The 21,388-nt window shown below is 34.7% G+C and overlaps 1 protein-coding gene across 4 annotated transcripts in view; it reads left to right on the plus strand.

Annotated features, from left to right (window-relative positions):
* The window catches only part of Lrp2_4 (low-density lipoprotein receptor-related protein 2), a 352,676-nt gene that overhangs the window by 311,788 nt on the left and 19,500 nt on the right, over positions 1–21,388 (plus strand). For all 4 annotated transcript variants that reach the window (XM_011179139.3, XM_054231093.1, XM_011179140.3 and 1 more), the window contains exons 3-4: positions 2,287–2,451; positions 3,775–3,906. In XM_011179139.3, the coding sequence (XP_011177441.1) occupies positions 2,287–2,451; positions 3,775–3,906 (297 nt within the window). The remainder of the gene's footprint in view (positions 1–2,286; positions 2,452–3,774; positions 3,907–21,388) is intronic.

A 21,388-nucleotide genomic window follows, 5' to 3' on the forward strand; every position in this document is an offset into this window, starting at 1 on the left:
ATAATATTATGCGTTCACTTTTGCTGTCACCTGTTGCTCGGGACATATTCAACACTTTCAGATCTGCCAAGTCTGCATACATTTGGACTTTGTTTGTTGTTCGTTTGCTGTTCCATCCCATTACTCACCAACACATCAGTTCGAGTGAATAAAGCTCCATAAATCTTTTCAAGATTTTTCTCTCATGCACATCCAAAAAATACTTGAAGTGATAACAAGTGTATTCCGAAATTTTATCTCGGTTATTAATTCATGTTCGAAAATTCAAAAAAGTCGTAAAAACTGGACTTCGACTTAATAAGGATGTCCTCTTCGCAAATTCCTACAGAACCATCTTTTTAGATAAAGGAAGTGATCCAGATCTTTAGCCCATATACATATATGGATCTAAAAGATGACAGTCTTCAGAAAGAACAACAAATATTAATCACACTAAAGTATTCTACTTCCCAAACCATCCTCTAATTCAAGTTATTTTCACTTTGAAAACTTTCATCACTTGAAACTATTAATCTCGCTATTCATTGCTAAGAAGAAAGTACATCTTCCTTTAAACTCTCTCATCACTTTTAGCGCCATCAGTCATTCCATTTCCCGTTATACGTCAAAATTGCACAAAAACAGAAAAAAAAACTCAATTTCAAGTAACAAGGAACCAGGTTGGCAGTTAGAAAGCATTGCCAGCGCTAAATTGACGGCGCTGCTGCAGCAACAGATTAGCACGAGAAAGTCAACAATTTTTATGCGCGCAATAAAAAGTGAGAAAATGTAAATAAAAGGAGAAAACAATAACAATAACAATGGAGCCAAAGTCTCGCAACACAAGCAATAACAATTTAAGCTAAACTGATTGTAATGTCAAGTGAAAATGAGATGAAAAGTAAAACCCGGCAGGGCCTTGGCCTTTGCGAGTAGTCTTCTCGTTGACGCTTATAAAAAGGTGTGAGTGGAGTTAGATTGCCAGCGCGTAGGGGGGTGGTGCTGTTAGGCAACAAGCTTTAAATTAAAGACTAAAGAGCTCTGTAGCGCAAGCTTTTTCTTCACTATTTTTTCGCCTGCTTATTTGCATTGCTTTGACGTTGTTGTTATTGTTGTTGCTCGTTTTGTATTTCTTTTATTATAGCTCTTTGCTCCCATTTCAACTTCCGTTGCAGGCTGCTGCTGCTGCTATGTAATCATAAAATATACGAGCGATATACATATATATGTATATATAATAACTGTAAATACCGTTACTAAGTGCGTATCTGCGTATATATGTATATAAATAACGGTATATTTTTTGTTACCATTTCGCCTTTAAATTGGCGCTCTTCTGCAGAAAACTGAAAATGCTTTTAACTCACTGCAACAACAACAACACAATAATGCCAAAAGCTTTTTCGCAGCGCAAAACAAGAACAACAACAACAATGCGTAACGCAATACTATACTATCGAGTCTATATAGTCTATATAGAGTGAAAGAATTTTTTAAATATTTCTTTCTTTTGCTCCAAGTAAAGTCATAGTTATTGTCCTGTTGTTTATGCGGACTCGTCCTTGGAAGGTCGCCGACACAGCACAACCAAGTCAAGCCAAGCGGGCCATTACTGTGGTGCGTTCATACACAGATAGATATAGGGAAATGCATTGTGACAAATAGTTATGCTAAATGGGGGCAAGCGGGCGAACTGGATGGAGAAAGCGTGAGAGAAGTGGTGGCTAACGAGTGGCGCAGTGTGGCATGAATGGGGTCAATCTCGTCATATCTGGAAGCGCATAAATGTTGCAGTGAATTTATAGCAACGTAAATAAGCGTTGAATGGACGCACAAAGGAGAAGCGACTATAAAGTGAATGTCTTAACAAATATTTGCAACAACAACAACACAGCACGGCGTTCTACTTGACACAACACAACAGCAGCGCAAAATTGGTCAAGGGTGTGTATTGCGGCAATTGGCATGCGGAGGATATCTGGATTTTATTTCACATTTGATTTTTTGTTTTCAGTTGGACTGACATGTGAAGATTTGCTGAAGCTTGAATTTATTTTTTATAAAAAAAAACTATTAAACAATTAATAAAAAAAAATATTTACAAAAATATAATAAATAATGAATTTAAAAAGGATTATTTTTTTATAAAAAAATATATTTTTATAATATAAAAAATCACCTAAAAATTTTGAATTTGTATCTTTTATTTTTACTTCAATTTGTAATCCCTTAAAGTATAATTAAATTAGTTTTGTTTTTTATTCACTTCTAATCTCATTTATATTTTTTTTTTTTTTTCAATTTCAGTGAGTTTCGGCGCCCGCGACAGCAGCAGCGGGTCGATTTCAGCATTCAATGTGCCATGTCCCACCGGATTTTTTCGCTGCAACGATGGCAAATGCATAACATCGTTGTGGGTGTGCAATTATCAAAAGGATTGCGAAGGTGGCGAAGATGAGCAGCAGTCGTGTCGTAAGTATTACAGAAATAACAACAAATAAAGATACATAATATATATTGTTTTTATATTGAATATTAGCAAAAAGCGATATTTTTTTCTTCCTCTTTTAATTAATTAAATTTATTATTTCGCATATAGACTAAATTGTGAGCCTTTTTAAAGTACTTCCGGGTATGTCATGCTAAGAATACTAGTCCAGTTTAATATATTATAACAAAATTTTTGAAGACGAGAAAATCATTTTCAAAAACAGTTAGTGTATGCCAGTTGATCTATCTGCATACATTGAGATTAACGAGCTTCCGGATAAGGAATAAAGTACTTCAATCATAAACTTTTTATTTTTGACAATTTAATGTTTTTTTAAGTTCTGAGTCTTTGAATGATATTTGATTGTCAGTTTGGTCGGGAGCGATTTCGATAGATTTTTTACTTCGATAATAGTTAATCTTTCACTTCAAAATAAGCTTGTATCTTGTCGTTAACATCTAAATTATCGGTAAATATCTTTTTGAAGACAACAAAAAGTTGACGGATGAGGCTATTCGAAGTCAAATTCCTACAACTACGTCATAGTTTTCATTGATTTATGACACTGTATAAAATTGCACAAGAACTGCATTTTATAACGTATAAATTAATTGATGAATTAAAATTTTAATCAAGAAGCAGTTTTTTTGTTCGCACTGCCGGCTACTCGATAATCGATCAGCTGTTTTATATTTTTGTTTTTCATAAGAAGTTGGTAAGTTTCAACAACTGATTGATATTTTCTCAATAACCACAGCCATTATTTCCAGCAGCGACAGCAGAGTTGCATTAAATTTACAACTCGATTAAAATTCGAATAAAAATTATTGTAGGAAAATAAGGTTTTTACTTTGTATGGCAAATCGATCATAATCAGGGCTTTAATAGAGCAAAGGCCGTTTAATTAATCAATTAGCGCTTGTGCGAAAAGGCTATAATAGATTTCAGTAGTCTATTCAAATTCATTTTCGTAATGTCTACCACATTTTAGGAGCTCTTTTTGAATTTAATAAATTCAGTGATCTTAATCTAGACTTTATTCTCTGAAAACTCGTTTTGGTTCAAGTCTGAATACTTTCTAGAATTAGTTTTAAGTTTTATTAAACCTTTTCATAAACTATGGATACTTCTAGGTATAAAATCCTTACTGTAAAATTGTAATTATTCCCTAAATTAAGTATTTATCATTCTTAGTAATTTATTACAATTAATTTTTTGTTCAGTTTTTACAATTCGCTTATTTTATATTTAATATCTATTAATTCATTAAATAAATCTCAATTTTTATTTTTTCAATTTTTCAGCGCCACCCGAATGTGAGGCGGGTCAAATCAGTTGCGGTCAATATGTCTTCAATAAGACCTACTGCATACCGCCGCATTTTCGTTGTGATATGACCGACGATTGTGAGGACAAATCGGATGAATCACAGTGCAGTGAGTAGACGTTCCATTAAAACGAAAAATTTATATATAAAAAATATCAGTAATTTATACGTTCATATACATACATACAAACAAAATATGAAATGAAATATTCTGCTTACAGTTTGACTATGCAAATATGTATTTCAACTTTGCAAAAAGTCAGCATGTTTTCTTTGCTCAAATTTATTTTTGTTTTCGTTTTCATATTATGCAAATAGCTGTGCGAAGCGAGAGGCACCACTTCAGCTAAATATTTGATGTGCTGCTTTTCGAAATATTCTTTGCTATTACTTTACTTCTTTCGAATTCTTTCCCTCACTGCATATTGTTTATGTTTTTTTCACATTTTGCATTTGTTGTTGTATTGTACTTTTCATTATTTACTCGCCAAATGTTGAATGCGCGCAAAACAAAAATGGTTTGTGCCAAGCTGTTATTGTAGTGCTTTTGTTGTTACTGTTTTTGTTGTGGCATTGCTGCTGCTGATTATTATGCCAAATTTCAACTTTTCCCAATTGCTCAAAACGCACAGAACAAAAGACACTGCTGCGACAACTCTATGCAGCTCTCGACGCTTGGGGGACGCTGAGGTGACGCGCTGTGGCAAACGGCGAAGTTTCGAAATGAGAATTTCTTTGCAGAGTTCTGTGACTTAGGGTGCGAGTTCTTTTGACTGCATTCCAAATGAGCACTTCACTTCTATTCTAAATAAAAACCTCTCACTTTTGGTGGAAAAATCAAGAATGTTTGTTTAGCTGTGTGAGGGTGCGGCTAAATACAGTTGTATGGCACAATAGCAAGTTAAATGGTGTTAGAAAGAAATTGCGATTTTTGTTTTGATTGTTTTCTTTTATAAATTAAATTGCATAATTTTCTTTGCTAGACTTTTTTCGTTGATATTTTTTTAGCGCAAGTTCTTTTGGGAGACGAAATAAAAACAATATTTTTAAATTATTATTTATAAATTTACTTTTTTCTTTAATATTTGTTAACTAACAACTTTATTAAGGCTACATTTACATAAATTGTGTAATTGTTCTGAAAAAGTTACGTATACGTCATGTCATAAATGCAGTTGCTTCCACTCAATAATAGGTTACGTATACGCCATGGCATCATTGACAAATTTTTTGTTATACACACTTCTACAGTTAATCAAATTATTTTAAGAGCAATATTTTACATAAATTTGCATAAAAACTCCAAAAACTATTATTCACACGATTTCGCTTGAAATCTAAAAGCTTCAAAATTATAAAAAAAAAATATTTAAAAAAATTTTATTTCACTTTGAACTTCATTTATATGTATTTTCACATGCTAAAAATGAGCAACATAAAAGCGCATAATGGCGAAAGCACTTTACTCATACAAAATTCAATTATTTTCACACCAGCCACATAGTACAAAGTAAAAAGTTACGTATACGCCACCGACCCTGTAATGGCTGCGCGTAATTAGATTACGTATACGCCCTTTGAAATTAATCAATTTAAATGCAGATTTTGTCAATTTTGTTTTTCGGAGAGAGCAGGCAGATTTCAAAGCTTTTAAAAGCTATTAGCTGGAAGTGAGGTACATATTACACAACTACTTTGATTTATAAATGCTGTTTGTGATATTTTTGATTGAATGCAAAATGCTAAAGAGTTGAAAGGGCAACACAGCCTACTATATTTTTGCCTCTCGTAATAGTAAAAATCTGATGATTTTTATTTTAGAATATTTTTCTTCGCTTCCCTATCTCCTTAGCTTTAAGCAATAAATTCTCACTTAACATCCTCATTCAACTTCACAGCTATTAAATCGCTATAAATCTTGTGTTGAATTCTTTGCTACTTTCATAACAACAACTTAAGTGCCTATATACCTATAGGCTTAGCACTTGAAACACACTTTCACTTCCGCTAAAATTAAATTAGATTTAGACTTGGGTGTAAAAAGCTTGTTGAGAGTCATAAATTTGCTAAACAAAAGCACGAAATTCCAACTAAAAACTCACACTCACACATACGTACATCACCCACAATTTTCAAAGCCTAAACAAACTCCGTGGGCGCTGATGAAAAGGCACGTGTTTACATATTTCGGCGGAAATTAGAAAAAACTCAACGTTGGCGCTGTAAATGTAAATCATAGCAAGCGAGCAGCCACATACATACTTGAATACATACATTGAAGTCATTTAATTGAAGCAGACAGGCATATGTACTTATGTGTTTGCTTGTGTCTATAAATGTAATTGTGTACTTAAAGCTCATATATGGGGGTCTATGCGCTATGGCAGACATGTTTGTTGTTCTAAAATATTTACACACAGTCTTCGCATGTCGCTTCCTATTTCACTTCAGCGATTGCAGGCGCATTCTGTTAGCTGCCATCACCAAGGACATATTGTCAACAGAGTGATAAGACAAGTGAAGCAATTTAATGGGTGTAAATTCGGTAGGCGTTTATAAGACGTTTGTGTTAATATATAGGAAAGTATGTAAATATATGTATATGTGTAGTTAAAGGAGCGCATCAACAAGCGGACAGAGCTTGCCGATAGAGTGCTGAAATTATTGTTGTACACATACAAATCCCTGCTATAATGTTAGATCTGTATAATTGTGTCAACACTTAAAGCTATCCAACATAATGACCGATAGGGTCTGGAATTTTCACACATCCTTCAAAAAAAAAAAAAAAAATTCGAAATCTTAAGCTTTAAACAATTTATTATTTAAAATAAACCAAAATAAATTCGGGATCCGAAATCTTAATCCCGAAATTTCGGGATCCCGATTTTTGATAATATAATTAAAAATTCGGAAATTTTACAATTTCTAAGATAATTTCCAGTTGAAAACCGGGATCCCGATTTTTGATATTATACTCAAAAATTTCCAAAATTTTAAAAGCTTTTCAACAGCTAGTTGCTCATATCAGTACGATAAATCAGTAATATATACAACCAAATATTTGCTTTTCAAAAATAATCCATTTACCAAACCCTACTTTTCTACTATTTCAATGAGATGAGTTTCTTTCCCCACAATTTAAAGCTATAACATTAAAAAGAGCCTGGAAAATTTTCAATTTACTTTTAAAAATAAATAAAAATAATTTCCAGTTTAAATCCTTAATCCCGAAATTTCGGTATACATACCTATTTTTGATATTATACTCAAAAATTTCCAAAATTTTAAAAGTTTTTCCACGACTAGTTGCTCATATCAGTTTCCTAAGATAAATCACTTATATATACAAACAAATATTTACTTTTCAAATGTAATCCATTTACCCAAACCCTACTTTTCTACTATTTCAATGAGATGAGTTTCTTTAAATCACCCACAATTTAAAGCTATAACATTAAAAAGCGCCCTTTCAAATATATGCTTTCCTGCTGCATACACAATTATCCACATCGCACATCCTTGCTTACCTTTGTCAGTCGCTGGCTGTCAGACTGCCTGCCTGATTGTTTGCATGCCCATCGCATTGTTGGCGCAAGCCGACAAGCAAGCAAACAGCCAGGCAGGCAGTCAGGCAAACCGAGCGTATGGGCAAATACACGCAGATAGGCAAACAGTGATAAACGCCGATGGCAAGCAATCACAAGTAGACAGTGACAACCAAATGGCCTTTAAATGGTTTTTACTTATACACAAACACCAACACAAACTCAAATTTATACACATATATTTATATATACGTATACGTATAGCCATTTACTTCTATCTTATTACTAGTTGCCAGTCGCTAAAGCACTGCCTAGTACATCTATGTACTGTGTAAGTGTGTCGGTGCGACGCTTTGCTAGGATTAGACACAAGAAATTATTAAACCAACAAAGGTTTAGCAGGTGTGAATTGTTTACTCGGCTTGACACATTCGTGCGGGCTCAACTACAGTTAACCACATGCCGTTACCCCACCTATCTTTATTCAACTAGTACCAACACCATCTATTAAACCAATACAAACAAATAAACATTGCCGGTAGAGCGTTGCTATAAATTTAAATTTCACTTAATTGTCGCAGTCAAAAGAAGTTTGTTTAAATGATAATGAATTGTTGTGTTTTTAATGAAAGCCGTAATTTGTTAGATTACAATCTATTGGCGCAAGTTAAGCTGGTAATTTTCCGGTGTTGATTATAGGCTGTAAAGTTTAATTTGAATTCTAAACTTAGGTTTCGGTTTTTTATTGCTTTCGTTGAGTTAGGAAAGCGCCTGCTGTTATTTCTTAATAATATTGGAGTTGGTACGGAAGTCGTAGGGCTAGGGAAATTTGTCAATATGGTTTAAGATAAATTTAGCTTTCTTAATTTTATTTATTTTTCAATTTCGTAATAAAGAATTGTTATATTTCGAATAGAAGATGAAATAATTTTTAATTTCTCATAAAGAAAATTGTGATGAGATACTGACTTATTGTATATTCAACACCAATATTACTTATCTCATAAGGCCTAGACATTGTATTATTCCAAGAATATTTATTACTTGCCCCATCCATCCATTAAGAATTCACTTGATTCACTGTAGCCTGGCATTCAATTATACATTTTAATAAATGTTAAAAAAATATTTAACTTTTGATAGTAAGGCAGCCAGTACATATTCACAAAATAATTCGATTTGATGAATATTATTCTTATTCATAGCCTTTATATACTTTTATAAAATTTTACTTTATTAATCATTAACAAGAGCTTCTTTCGACATATTTTTATATAAATTAATATTATTGGGGGTAACTTTTTAGCTCTTGATATCATGAATGGGTAGTATCTTATCTCCAGGCCAAATATCAAGTACTCGTTAAGGGGCTATACCAGCGTAACACGCGAAAAATTAGGCGATTTTCGTGAATTTTTTTAAGTTTTTTTGACATAATCAGGTATATTTTCAGCTATATTTTAAGATAATTTTTTAAAAATATTGAAAAATAATGGAGTCATGTGCTGTCTTGGGAGGTGCAAAAAAAGTGCCCCAACTGCTGGCATGATTCCGGTCGAATGAGTAGCTGAATCAACAAAAAATCAAAAAAGTTTTTAAAGTTGAATATATTTCCTATACAATGACCTACGATTTTTGAAAAATATCAAAAATTAACAAATAATCGTTTTTTAGGTAAAAAAATTGTATTTTTTTAATGCCAAATTGAACTAATCAAAAATAATCTTAGGTCATTGTATATTAAATATATTCAAGAATACTCAGTTTAAATTTGAAGTCGATCGGTCAATGTCTCATTGAGTTACGATGTCAGCAGTTTTGAAAAATGTCGTTTGGAGAAAAACTCGTTTAAAGCTTCTACTATAGCTGCTTATACCTGCGGGCGGTCGCTCTTTAGAACGCTACGGTTCAAAAACTATTCCATATACGACCTTACCGCTTTCATAGGAAATTTTTGAAAATATAAACTATCGAATAAGCAAAAAACAAAAAAATCAATTTTTTGAAAGTGTGACACTGTTATAACCCCTTAAGGTTACAAACGGAATCTAGATAAAAGCTCAAATGTAAAAACAATATTTTGATCTTGATACAGACCATGTATTTATGCTGTGTTTTGTTTACTTCTCTAGTTAATTTGGCAGCACAGCTCTCCTGCCTCTTGGCTCTTTTAAGTTCTTCTTATTTTCTCAGCACTACCTTTTTCCAGTGCTCCTAAAAACATAAAAAACTATAAAGAGTGTTTCGGTGAGAAATATACTTGATAAGGATTAAAATAAACCACAAGAATACAACTGAAATTATTACAAAAGAAAGTCTTAAAATTTTTTTGAAAAACAGCAGTCTTTATTTATGAATTTGCAGAGTTTTTCTTGATGCCTTGAATAGTAATGATTTTTTACGTTCTCTCTCCCTCTCTCTCTCTCTCTGAGAGAATGTCATAAGTTTTAGTCAACTGAAAAAAATAGTTAATCTTTACGTCTTACCGTTATAGATATAAAGTATCATCTCTTGGTTAATCCTTATTAGTGAAGCACTTAATACATCATAAAAATCACCGAAAATACCTTCTTATTATTGAAACTAAAAATGAACGAACTATTTTTAGTTAATCTCATGATGTGTAATATTATTATAAAATACCTAATATTAACCTAAAAATCACTATAAACGTGCCCCATTGGGACTTTATCTCCACATATGCCGAATCTGTACTTTATAAAGTTTTTAATAATACACTAAGCATTGCTCTTCTATACTAAGCCACGTAGAACTACAGAAAAATAGATCTCAAGCATTTTACCCGCATTTACCTTACTGCATTTAAAACTTTTAATACTTGGGTCACTGACTGTCATAGTTTGGCGGTCAGAACTTGCCAAGAATTTGACTACTTTACGGAATAAATACTTATGTATACACAAACACTAGTTTAAATATTTCAACAAAACTTTTCTCTAAGATTTATCAATGAAGAAACTTTAAATAGTGAATTCCACGTTTGCTTAGTTTTCTTCTTCTACATCTTCTTCTACTTTTTCTATATACTAAATGCTCACAAAGCAATCAAACAAATTTATTCCCAAAACACAGACAGTCTATGGACAACTCAGTTGTAATTGGCAGAAGCAAATACTACATTTAACGTTACATAACTGCAAATGGTAATAAAGTAACTGCAATAGGCAAAAATAACTTTCACAAACCTGACACTAACACACACGTACGCTATAAATACCCTTACCAACTGAGTAGCCGGCCCAGACGTCCAGACGACGACGACGAATTGCTTTTTGATGAGTTGAATAAATAAACTTTTGCTCGTTGATGAACTATTCGGGCTCAGCCAAATAGACAAGACCAGAGCAGACCAGACAAGACAAGCCGAATATCCGGTAACTCGGTGCGACAACTTAACGTTGCTCAACAACGGATTGCTTGTGTTTACCTTTAGTGTTGCTGATAAGTTCTGTTGCACAACTATCTGTCCAATAACAGCAAGTACAATAATAACAACAACAGCAATAAATGCACAGCGACAGACAGTTATGTTTGTGGCAGCAATGGCAAGCCGGGCAGCAGTAAATCAACAACAAACATTAACAACAACTGTGTGTAAACAACTATGTTCACAATTATATGTATATATAACGGTAGCTACATGCATTTACATATCCTGCCCACACCAACTCCAACTTCGATCGATGTGTTGCATGTTGTAATTATTTGGCGCACAGAAATGTCGCCTGCTGCAACTAACTATAGCAAACATATTGCACTTGCCGTGGCAATAAACAACTATAAGATAGATGTGAGTATATATAGTATTTATAGTATATATATATATATGTGCATTCACTCATTTATGCGCACTCTTAGCCCGGCTTGTAGCCTTGTATGTGGCCATGTTAAGCGGCGACATGGCAATAACCTTTTAAAAATTTCATGCAATAAAGTATTTTCGTCAACTACCAACAAACATGCAACACGAAATCACACGCACATTATTTTACCTATAAGCTTTAAGCTTTATTTGCATACGGGTAACAACTACACTTTAGCCAACATGAATATATGTTGGTATGTATTTAGAGTTTGCCCAATAAACCCCAAAAACTACATTTGCATTATAATTGCTCTCATTCGCGCTCTCCGTTAGTTTCTCATTGTATTGAGAAAGCACGATCTGCTTTGAGAGCGGATCAGTGATTGAGAAACATCTCTTCTCAGATTAATAAAAGAAGAAAAAAAAAAGTTGGGAATTGCCTAGTCCCTGAGGCTCTTTTCTATCTATTTCTTACCCCACTCCAAGCAACTAGACCTTAGCTTCGAGAGCGTTCAATTAAGCTAACTAGACCAGCTTTCCTTTCCAGTTTAACTCATAAGATAAGTAAAATTGTATATGATTTGTCTGAAGATTGATGTCTTGTTCTGAAAATGTCGTCTCTAGAGAGCATAAATCAGACGTTCCAACCATCATGCGCAACACAATACATCTGGTTAAGAAACTGATTAGGCCTCTTTTGAGTTTCAAGTTTACACCACCAAGGGCCTTTGCCATGGATAGAACAGGTGGTAATCACTTGGCGCTATGTCCGAGCTATATGGTGGGTGCAATAAAACCTCCCATCCGAGCTCTCGTAGCTTCTGAGGAGTCATCAACGAAGTGTGTGGTCTGGCGTTGTCTTGGTGGAACACTACACCCTTCCTGTTGGCCAATTCTGGACTATTCTAGTCGATCGCCAGTCCAGTTGTTCGCAGTATATGGTAGAATTAAGCGTCTGGCCATATGGGAGCAGCTCATAGTGGAGGATTCCCTTCCAATCCCACCAAACACACACCAAAACCTTCCTGGCCATCAATCCCGGCTTGGCCACTATTTTGGACGTTTCACCGGCCTTCGACCACGACCGTTTTGGCTTCATATTGTCGTATGTGATCCGTTTTTCGTCGTCAGTCACCATCAAAATTTGTTCGAGTTCCATTCGAGTTCGTTCCATTTCAGCAGCATATCGCAGACGTTGATTCGGTCCAGAAAGTTTTTTTGGGTCAAATCATGCGGCACCCAAACATCAAGCTTTTTTGTGTATCCAGATGGTTTAAAATGGTTTGGAGACTAGCTTCCATCTCCAGGGCGATGTCACGAGATGCCACATGCCGGTCTAACTCAATGTTTTCCATGGTTTGATCGGTATTGGTCGTCACAGTTCCTTTGCGGGCTGACTTATCCATGGTATCATTTTCACCCGCTCTGAATCGAAACCATTCCTCCGCAGTTTGAAGTCATAGAATACAAAACTCCATTAATCTCACGGAACATTTCTCTAGCGAACTCCATGTTTACACTTGTTCCAGGTGGATCTTTAAAAAAGTGGACAAATAATATGAAACATTGGTATTAGTATCCAAGCATGGATAATAAATAATGCTTCTAAAGACAGAAGAGAGACTATCCTTTACTATATAGTCTCAAATCTGATCAGAATTATATCGAACTTTTTTACAATTATTCCAGACAGTCAAAGTCGTTCTAAGCAAATCCTTTACAAGAATGAATCTTCCACATCTTAAATCATTATTCCGCCTGAATTAAAGTACTTAAGTAAAAGGAAAATTGTTTCTCTAATCAAGATGGATCTCATCTTTATAGATCAAAGTATTTATATAAAAAAGAAAATATATTCTTATAGACTATTAACACAAACTCAAACTAGATATGGATTATCGTCCGTACAATTGGTTTAAAAATATAAACTGAGACCATAGTTCTATGAAGAATCTACCAAAACTGTCGTTTAACATTTATCATAAAACCTTATTTCTAAAAGTTCTACACCTAAAACTTTTCCTATATGTTCAGCTATATCTTTTAGTCATATCTTTTAAGAAAGTAAAAATCGTCCTCCTCGTAATATCCTTGATATATTTTTTTATATGTTTTTTTTTTTTGTATTCTTTGACCACTATTTTCCCCAACTTTGGTAAATTTCTACACTCGACTACTGCAATACACTTCAGCATAAACATGAGAGCAGCGCAGTGACATAGGTAAATGAGTGTAAAGCAACGACAACAAGGTTACCGTTGAAAGTGTCAAAGTAAATGCTTATGAAGTGCAAGCGTCAAAGAGTCTACACGGATGGTGCATTTATTAATGCACCGCATGCGAAATATAAATTTAATGACAGTCTACAAGCGCGACTCGAGGATTCAGGCCTGCAAGTGGTGCGCCAAAAAGCCACTTGTCGTGTGAAATTATGAAAATACCGTTAATGACGAGACTATGAAGTGAAAAAGAGAGAAAAAATAAATGTTGGAGTAGTAGGGGGAGAAAAACTATGGCAGACTTTACAAAGAAAATTGCTTGGAAAATTGTTTGGAAATAAGTTTTTGTAGACACACCTCAATGCATTGCTGTGGAAATTAATTTGAAAATGCGGCTGATAGTTGCCAAGGGAAACAGGGTTGGCAGTTTTTTTTTGGGATTTATTATTTTTTATTTTTATTTGTAATTTTTATTGTTTTCTTTTTTCCATTTCTGCATTTGATTGATGAAAATTTTGTATGTGTCTTTATAGTTACTCGTGGAAATTTTTAAAATGATAATAAGAAAGTGATTTTCCAAGTTAATGCGCTTCATTATGCGCTTAAATGAGTTCTTCTGTTGTAAAAGTAATAGTAATAAAGAAAAAGCTCGTAAAAAGAACGTAAAAGCTGCTGCTTGAGAGTGAGTGCAGCTACTACTACCTTTTAACTAAAACAACAGAGTAAACTTGCAGTCTTTCCTCACCAACTATTTTGTTTACCACCACAAAAAAAATTAATACTTTTTTACCACTTACCCCCCTTTCATTTCACAAACAGCACTAAATTGCATTCAGCTAACGGTTCCACTTTAAATGCCAGGTGACCACTCGGAAAATTTAATTATACCCGCCGGCACTTGTGATAGTTCTTCTTAGTACTTTATGCGACCAACCATTAAAACGTTAGTCTCTTAGTCTCTTCGCGCATCAACTTTGTCCTTCACTCATATCTAAATTAGTGTGCATGTATGTATGTTGTTGTTAGCACTCTCTCTCTCTCTCTCTCTCTCGCTCTCACTCGCTCTTTACATGTAATTATGTATGCATTCAGCGTATCAGCGGGTAGTAAATCGCGTTAGGGAAGTCGTAAAAAACCGGAAGACACTTGAAATGCTAACTTCCGTTACACTAATGAACTTCTTCTTCTACTTCTACTTTCTTTCATTCGCACTTAATGCAAGCGCACGCGTGACTGCTAAATTTATGTAGCTAAAAATGCTGCCGCTTTAATCACAGTGGGTAGTCCTTTATTTAATTATGTTTACAATTTAATTTTCTCGGTTAGTTGTTGTTGTTATTTCCTTTTTTGCGCCAGCGGCAAGTCAACTTGCCTAACTTTTTGTTAATTGTTACAACTTTTAGGAGAAAAGTTTCTTTTGTTAGTTAGTGGTGAGCTAGAGTGCTGGAAAGCTTTTTGCTTGAATTATATTTTTTTGTAGTGGAAGGTAAACGGTTTTAAATGAGCGCTGATTCGGGGATAATTCACAAGAGTGAACATTTTGTAAGGTGTCTAATATTGTTATAAATTGTAGAGATCACTATTATCCAGTCTCGGACAGCCACTTTTCACAAGCCTCTTTTGAGTTCAACTTTACACCAGCAAGGGCGTTCGCTATGGACAAGAACAGGTGGTAATCACTTGGCACTATGTCCAGTCTATATGGTGGATGCGGTAAAACCGTAGCTTGTGACGAGCCATGAACGAAATATCTGATCTGGCCTTGTCCTGGTGGAACTCTACGCCCTTCCTGTTGGCCAATTCAGAACACTTCTGGTCGATCGCCTGCTTCAAGCCGTCCAATTGGTCGCAGTAGATGTTAGAATTAAGCGTCTGGCCATATGGGAGCAGCTCATAGTGGATGACTCCCTTCCGATCCCACCAAACGCACAGCAAATCCTTCTTGGCCGGCTTGGCCACTGTTTGGGACGATTCAATGGTCTTCGACCATGACCATTTTCGCTTGATCTTGTCGTATGTGAGCCATTTTTCGTCGCCAGTCACCATCCGCTTCAAAAATGAGTCGAGTTCGTTCCGTTTGAGCAGCATATCGCAGGCGTTGATTCTGTCCAGAAAGTTTTTTTGCGTCAAATCATGCGGCACCAAAGCATCAAGCTTTTTTGTTTATCCAGCCTTCTGCAGATGGTTTAAAATGGTTTGGTGACTAACTCTCATCTCCTGGGCGATGTCACGAGATCCCACATGCCGGTCTAACTCGTTGACCGGACTGTTTCTTTGAATCGTTCTCATGTAAGGTTTTTAGCTGAAGTTCTGAAGTTCTCCTTATCTCTCTCTGTCGCTATTTCGTCCTCAGTGTCTCACTTTCTCTCTCTCTTTTTCGATAGTTATACCTCAGGCTCTTGGCACATTTTCTATCTCCTTTCAATACTCTCGCTTCTCTCTTCCATTTGTGCGTTATTTTGTCGAAATTTCCCTCAGATGTACACATACATTTGTCTTCTCCTACCAGCGATAATATACATACATATACTTATTGTATTTCTGGTGTAAAAATAATTGGCCTTATTAGCTTACATATTCTAGCACATAACCTCACTTTAAGGCGACCAGTACATACTTACATTCTTTTGTGTTATTTCTTTGTTCCTTTAACTTAATTATTAGCGCTATTGTTGGCACATTTTCCCATGTTGTTAGAGTTTAGAAAAAGAATTATTATAGTGTTTCTTCACTCTACCTCTATTCCTTCCATTATTTCTTCCACACTTTTATACTTTTAATTTTACTATGTGCGAGCTAATGCCAATGTAAGCTACATGCAGAGCTGCCATGTCTGCTAATTTGTATGAACAACATAGTGTTTGCAAAACTATTATCCTTTCAACTTGTTCGTCCATCCATTGTGTTTCATATTCATAGACTGTAATTATACTGTTGGAGCTAAGAATATTTACTTTTACCGACATTACATGAGCATTAGGGTGAGGCAAAAATAAATAAATTTATTGAACGAAAATTTTAGAAAAAATTGTGCAGTCTTTCGTGGTAGATTTTTAATTTTTGAAAAAAAATATGCATTAGGGTGGGTCAGAAAAATGTTTTGGAGTTTTTTGGGATAGAATTTAGTTTATAATTTTAGAATTGATATTAGATAGAACGGTTAAAATTGTTGACTACTTTGTTGATAATACGACTCTCTTGAAATATCTTCAGATGAAACCAGAAAATATTAATTCCGATATTTTTTACTACAAAAGTAGCGTCGGAAACTGTTGTTAGCTTTAAAATTTTAATTCTATTTTATTTTTATCTTTTATTTATTTTTTTTCGTCGCTTTAATGACCACCCTAATATGCCTACATTTCCGCAGTATACAATGCTGTCTGCTTTACTTAAAATTAATAGCAAAAATCAGCTTTATGTTTAGCGTATCTTATAGCTTTTGTTGTTTCATATTGTTGCTAGAAATTATTAGTGTCATATACTCTTGTTCTTCCTTTTCTGCTAATCATTCTTTATGCTTTAGTTTTCAAAGTAGCAAAGTTGATTGCTGTAATTACAGCGATTTTTCAATTAGTCTATTTACATGGCTGTGTGTGTGAAGGTATGTAACATAGTAGTATTTACCTTAAACTCCATAAAGTACAGTCAACCCTAGTAGATACATACATATATACATATATACATACTAAGTACAAAAGTGCAGCACATTTTGGACTCACTTCGCTGGCAAGCTTTTACAACGTTATCCGACGCTTTGCAACATTTTCCTTTACAAATACTTTATTTAATATGCGGTCTTTAAGCATATTCGTTGCGGCGTGTGTGTGTGTGTTCTTTCCTTTGTCTTCATATTAGCAGCGCGTTCTTTTTCATTTCATTAGTTAGAAATTCAATTAGAAAATGCTGTTTTAGTGCAAGTGCAAAAAGTTGGATGATTAAGACTATTATGTTTTAAAGGTTAAAGTTTTAATGCGTACATTTTTTGAGGTTATGTGGCTACTTTCATTTCAAAGTGGTTAATGGTAGTAGTGAGTACTTAGTTTGGAAATTCAAGAGAGCCAGAGAGATATTGTTACATATAAATACTATTGGCTTATAGAAGTTCAAAAATATTTTAGTTATCTCCAATATAGGTTATAAGTAGCTTGATATGCTTATAGGAATCAAAATATGATTTTAGCATAAGACCTCAACACTGTCGGGTCGGTTCAAGTCGGATAGAAATCCTAATATGAGTCTACCATAAGACCTCTAGAGAGTCAGTTCAACATTAACGAAACAGATTCGGATTTTACTGAGTCCAAGAACCGTTGAATCCTTACAATTATTATACTCTCGCATATCCTCTCTGACTTCACTTGTGAAAAAATTGTCAAAAACGGACTATAACTTTTCAAGGCCCCAAATATCTAACATGTTGAACTCAGCACCTAACGGTAAATTTTAACCGAAAATATGGGTAAATCTCTCAGCTAATTTAATGTAATTTAGAGGAAATTGTTTTTTTTCTAATAGTGTGTCTCTGTTCCAAAAATTATTATAACCGGGTCATAACATCTTCTAGCTCCCATATAGCTAATTATAGGTTTTACAAAAATACGGTGGGATTTATTCCGCATATATGTATGTATTGGTTAATATGTGAGATATCTTAGCAAAATTAAGTGAGCGTATAGTGTACCTTGCTGGTGAAAATGACTGAAATCGGTCCAGGTATTACCTCAGCCCTCATATACTATATATGACGATTTCGTTCGTTACTCTATTAAACCAATTAAACTTTTTGCCGAATCTATGAGTAAATTTGTGCGTTATGTTAATAAAATTTCCTCAATAAATTGCGAGAATATAAAATGCTCGGTTACATCCTTCCTTAATTGTTTTAAATAATATTATGAGAAGTTTGAATTCTGGAAACTTCTTCTTCTTGACTGACGTAAGCACCGCTTACGCGGTTATAGCCGAGTCCAAAACAGCGCGCCACGTATCCCACCTTCAGGCAGTTTGGCGCCAATTGGTTATACCAAGCGAAGCCAGGTCCCTCTCCACCTGGTCCTTCCATCGAAGTAGAGGTCTCCCTCTTCCTCGGGTTCCACCAGCGGGTACTGCATCGAATACTTTCAGAGCTGGAGCTCCTTCATCCATTCGAACAACATGACCTACCCAGCGTAGCCGCTGTCTTTTTATTCGCTGAACTATGTCTATGTCGTCGAATAACACATACAGCTCATCGTTCCGTCGTCTGCGGTATTCGCATTTGCCAATGTTTAAGGGACCATAAATCGTCCGCAAAATCTTTCTCTCGAAAACTCCTAGTGCCGTCTCATCGGATGTTGACATCGTCCACGCTTCTGCACCATAAAGTAGGACGGGAATGATGATGGACTTGTAGAGTTTGGTTTTTGTTCGTCGAGAGAGGACTTTACTTTTCAATTGCCTACTCAGTCCATAGTAGCACCTGTTCTGCGTTGGATAATCCTGGAAACACTCCCACATAAATCCTTAATTTCAGCTTACATTCTTAGTTCACTTCTCTTCCACTTTGCTTACTCTTCCTTGAACACTTATAAAAATATGCAAGACACCTGAAAGCACACATAAGACCTTCACTTTTGATGTCTTCGAAACAATATATGCACTTACGCTTAATCCGAAGAAATAATTTCCTCCCATCTACTTTTCCAGTGAAAGAATATGGACAAAGTAGTGCAAAAGCTATAATGCCAAGTAATCCACAATGCATATATTAATTACACTCAAATGCGCATGGCAATCAATCGCGTTAAAGACCAATATGCTGATCTGTCGCCGCTAGAGTACTCAAGATGATTGGTAGCGAAGGTGAAGTCAGCAAGAAATAAAAATAAAAACAAATTTTAACGCCAACTTGAAAGCCTTTGTGCGTTTATACAAAGCTACTGCTGGCGGATGTCATATATACATACATATATGTATTTATATCAGATTTGAAGCTTTGTTTGTGTAAATATATGACATGACAAACGCTTGCAATTCGTTGATATATTTCATATATACATTTATATATATATAGTATATATATATTTGTAACTGAATTTGGTTGTAAAATATATGTAAGAATGCGCTTTTCCACCCAGTGTACACGTATTGTACAACAGCTCCGTTGCAATATCCGGTATTATCCTTTTTTGAAATACGACAACGTGGCGAAAAGCGAAAATGATAAGTGGTAAAATGTTCGATGACATTTGTATGTGTGAGTGCGTGTGAATAATCCATATATATTTATATATTACTTGTATAACTGTGAAATAAAATAAAATTACATACATAATTTATAGCTTGACCAGCGGCAGCATAAAATGTCATGTATCGTGTATAAAGCTGGTTAACAATACATTCTGAATACTTGTAGTCTTTTGAGGGCAAGAGTATATGTATCAATATAAAGCTATAGCCATATAGTATGCCCTGGGTTCAGAAATATATATAGTAGTCATGTATGCAGTACAAAAAATTAAAAAATATTGATTTTCAAATTTTTCTGATTTCCTAGAAGAATATTTTCTATGAAGAGCTAATCTCCAACAATATTATGTACAACAAGTAAGGAAGGGCTAAGTTCGGGTGTAACCGAATATTTTATACGCTCGCAATTTATTTATTTAACTTTATTTATATTATATAATACACAATTTGACCCACATATTCGTCATATATATTGTATAGAGTCCATTGAAGGTTGGAAACCATAATATTAGGTTAGAAGCACCGAGGTCCTCGTGTTCGATATATGGAGCCTTAAAAACCTATGGTCCGATTTCGGCGATTTTTAGAATGGGCCTGCCACACTATAAACATAGTATTTGTGCAAAGTTCTGCACCGATATCTTCACTAGGGCTTACTTTATATATTGTAAAGTAAACGATTCGATATAGGAAGTAGGCGTGGTTGTGAAGCGATTTATTTTCACAACATATCATTGGGATGTAAGGAAACTGTTGCAAACCAAGTTTCATTGAAATCGATCGAGTAGTTCCTGAGATATGGTTTTTGACCCATAAGTGGGCGACGCCACGCCCATTTTCCATTTTGTAAAAAAAATCTGAGTGCAGCTTTCATCTGCCATTTCTTATGTGAAATTTAGTGTTTCTGACGTTTTTCGTTAGTGAGTTAACCCACTTTTAGTAATTTCCAACCAAACCTTAGTATGGAAGGTGGGCGTGGTTATTATCCGATTTCTTTCATTTTTGGACTGTATTAAGAAGTGGCTAAAAAAAGCGACTAAAGCTTTGGTTTATATAGCTCTATTGGTTTCCGAGATATGTACGAAAAACCTATTTTGGGGCGGGGCCACGCCCACTTCCCCAAAAAAACTACATCCAAATATGCCCCTTCAGAGTGCGATCCTTCATCCAAATTTTATTTCCATAGCTTTATTTATGGCTTAGTTATGGCACTTTATGTGTTTTCGGTTTTCGCCATTTTGTGGGCGTGGCAGTGGTTCGATTTTGCTCATTTTCGAAAGCCAAGTTTATCAAGATATCTTAATTTTTACTCAAGTTACAGCTTGCACAGACGGACGGACGGACAGACAGACATCCGGATTTGAACTCCACTCTTCACCCTGATCACTTTGGTATATATAACCATATATGTATCTAACTCGTTTAGTTTTGGGTGTTACAAACAACCGTTATGTGAACAAAACTATAATACTCTCTAGCAACTTTGTTACGAGAGTATAAAAATATTCAAAAGAATGTTTTCCAAACTCATTTCACTTTTAAGCTTACAATGATCAGCCGTATGACCTAACTACCAAGCATTAATTATTTCTAACAATATTTTATTGTATCTATTGCAATTAACATAACCTCAAATTTGTGAAATTTCTCAAAAATTCATCCAAAATAATATTTCGATCATTTGTACTTTGAGTTATAATCAAACTTACAACTTGCAACACACCTCAATCAACCTTTAATCCCCAACTGAGTATCCATAAATATGAA

Source organism: Zeugodacus cucurbitae, chromosome 5 (genome assembly GCF_028554725.1).
Source record: "Zeugodacus cucurbitae isolate PBARC_wt_2022May chromosome 5, idZeuCucr1.2, whole genome shotgun sequence".
Lineage (NCBI taxonomy): Eukaryota > Metazoa > Arthropoda > Insecta > Diptera > Tephritidae > Zeugodacus > Zeugodacus cucurbitae.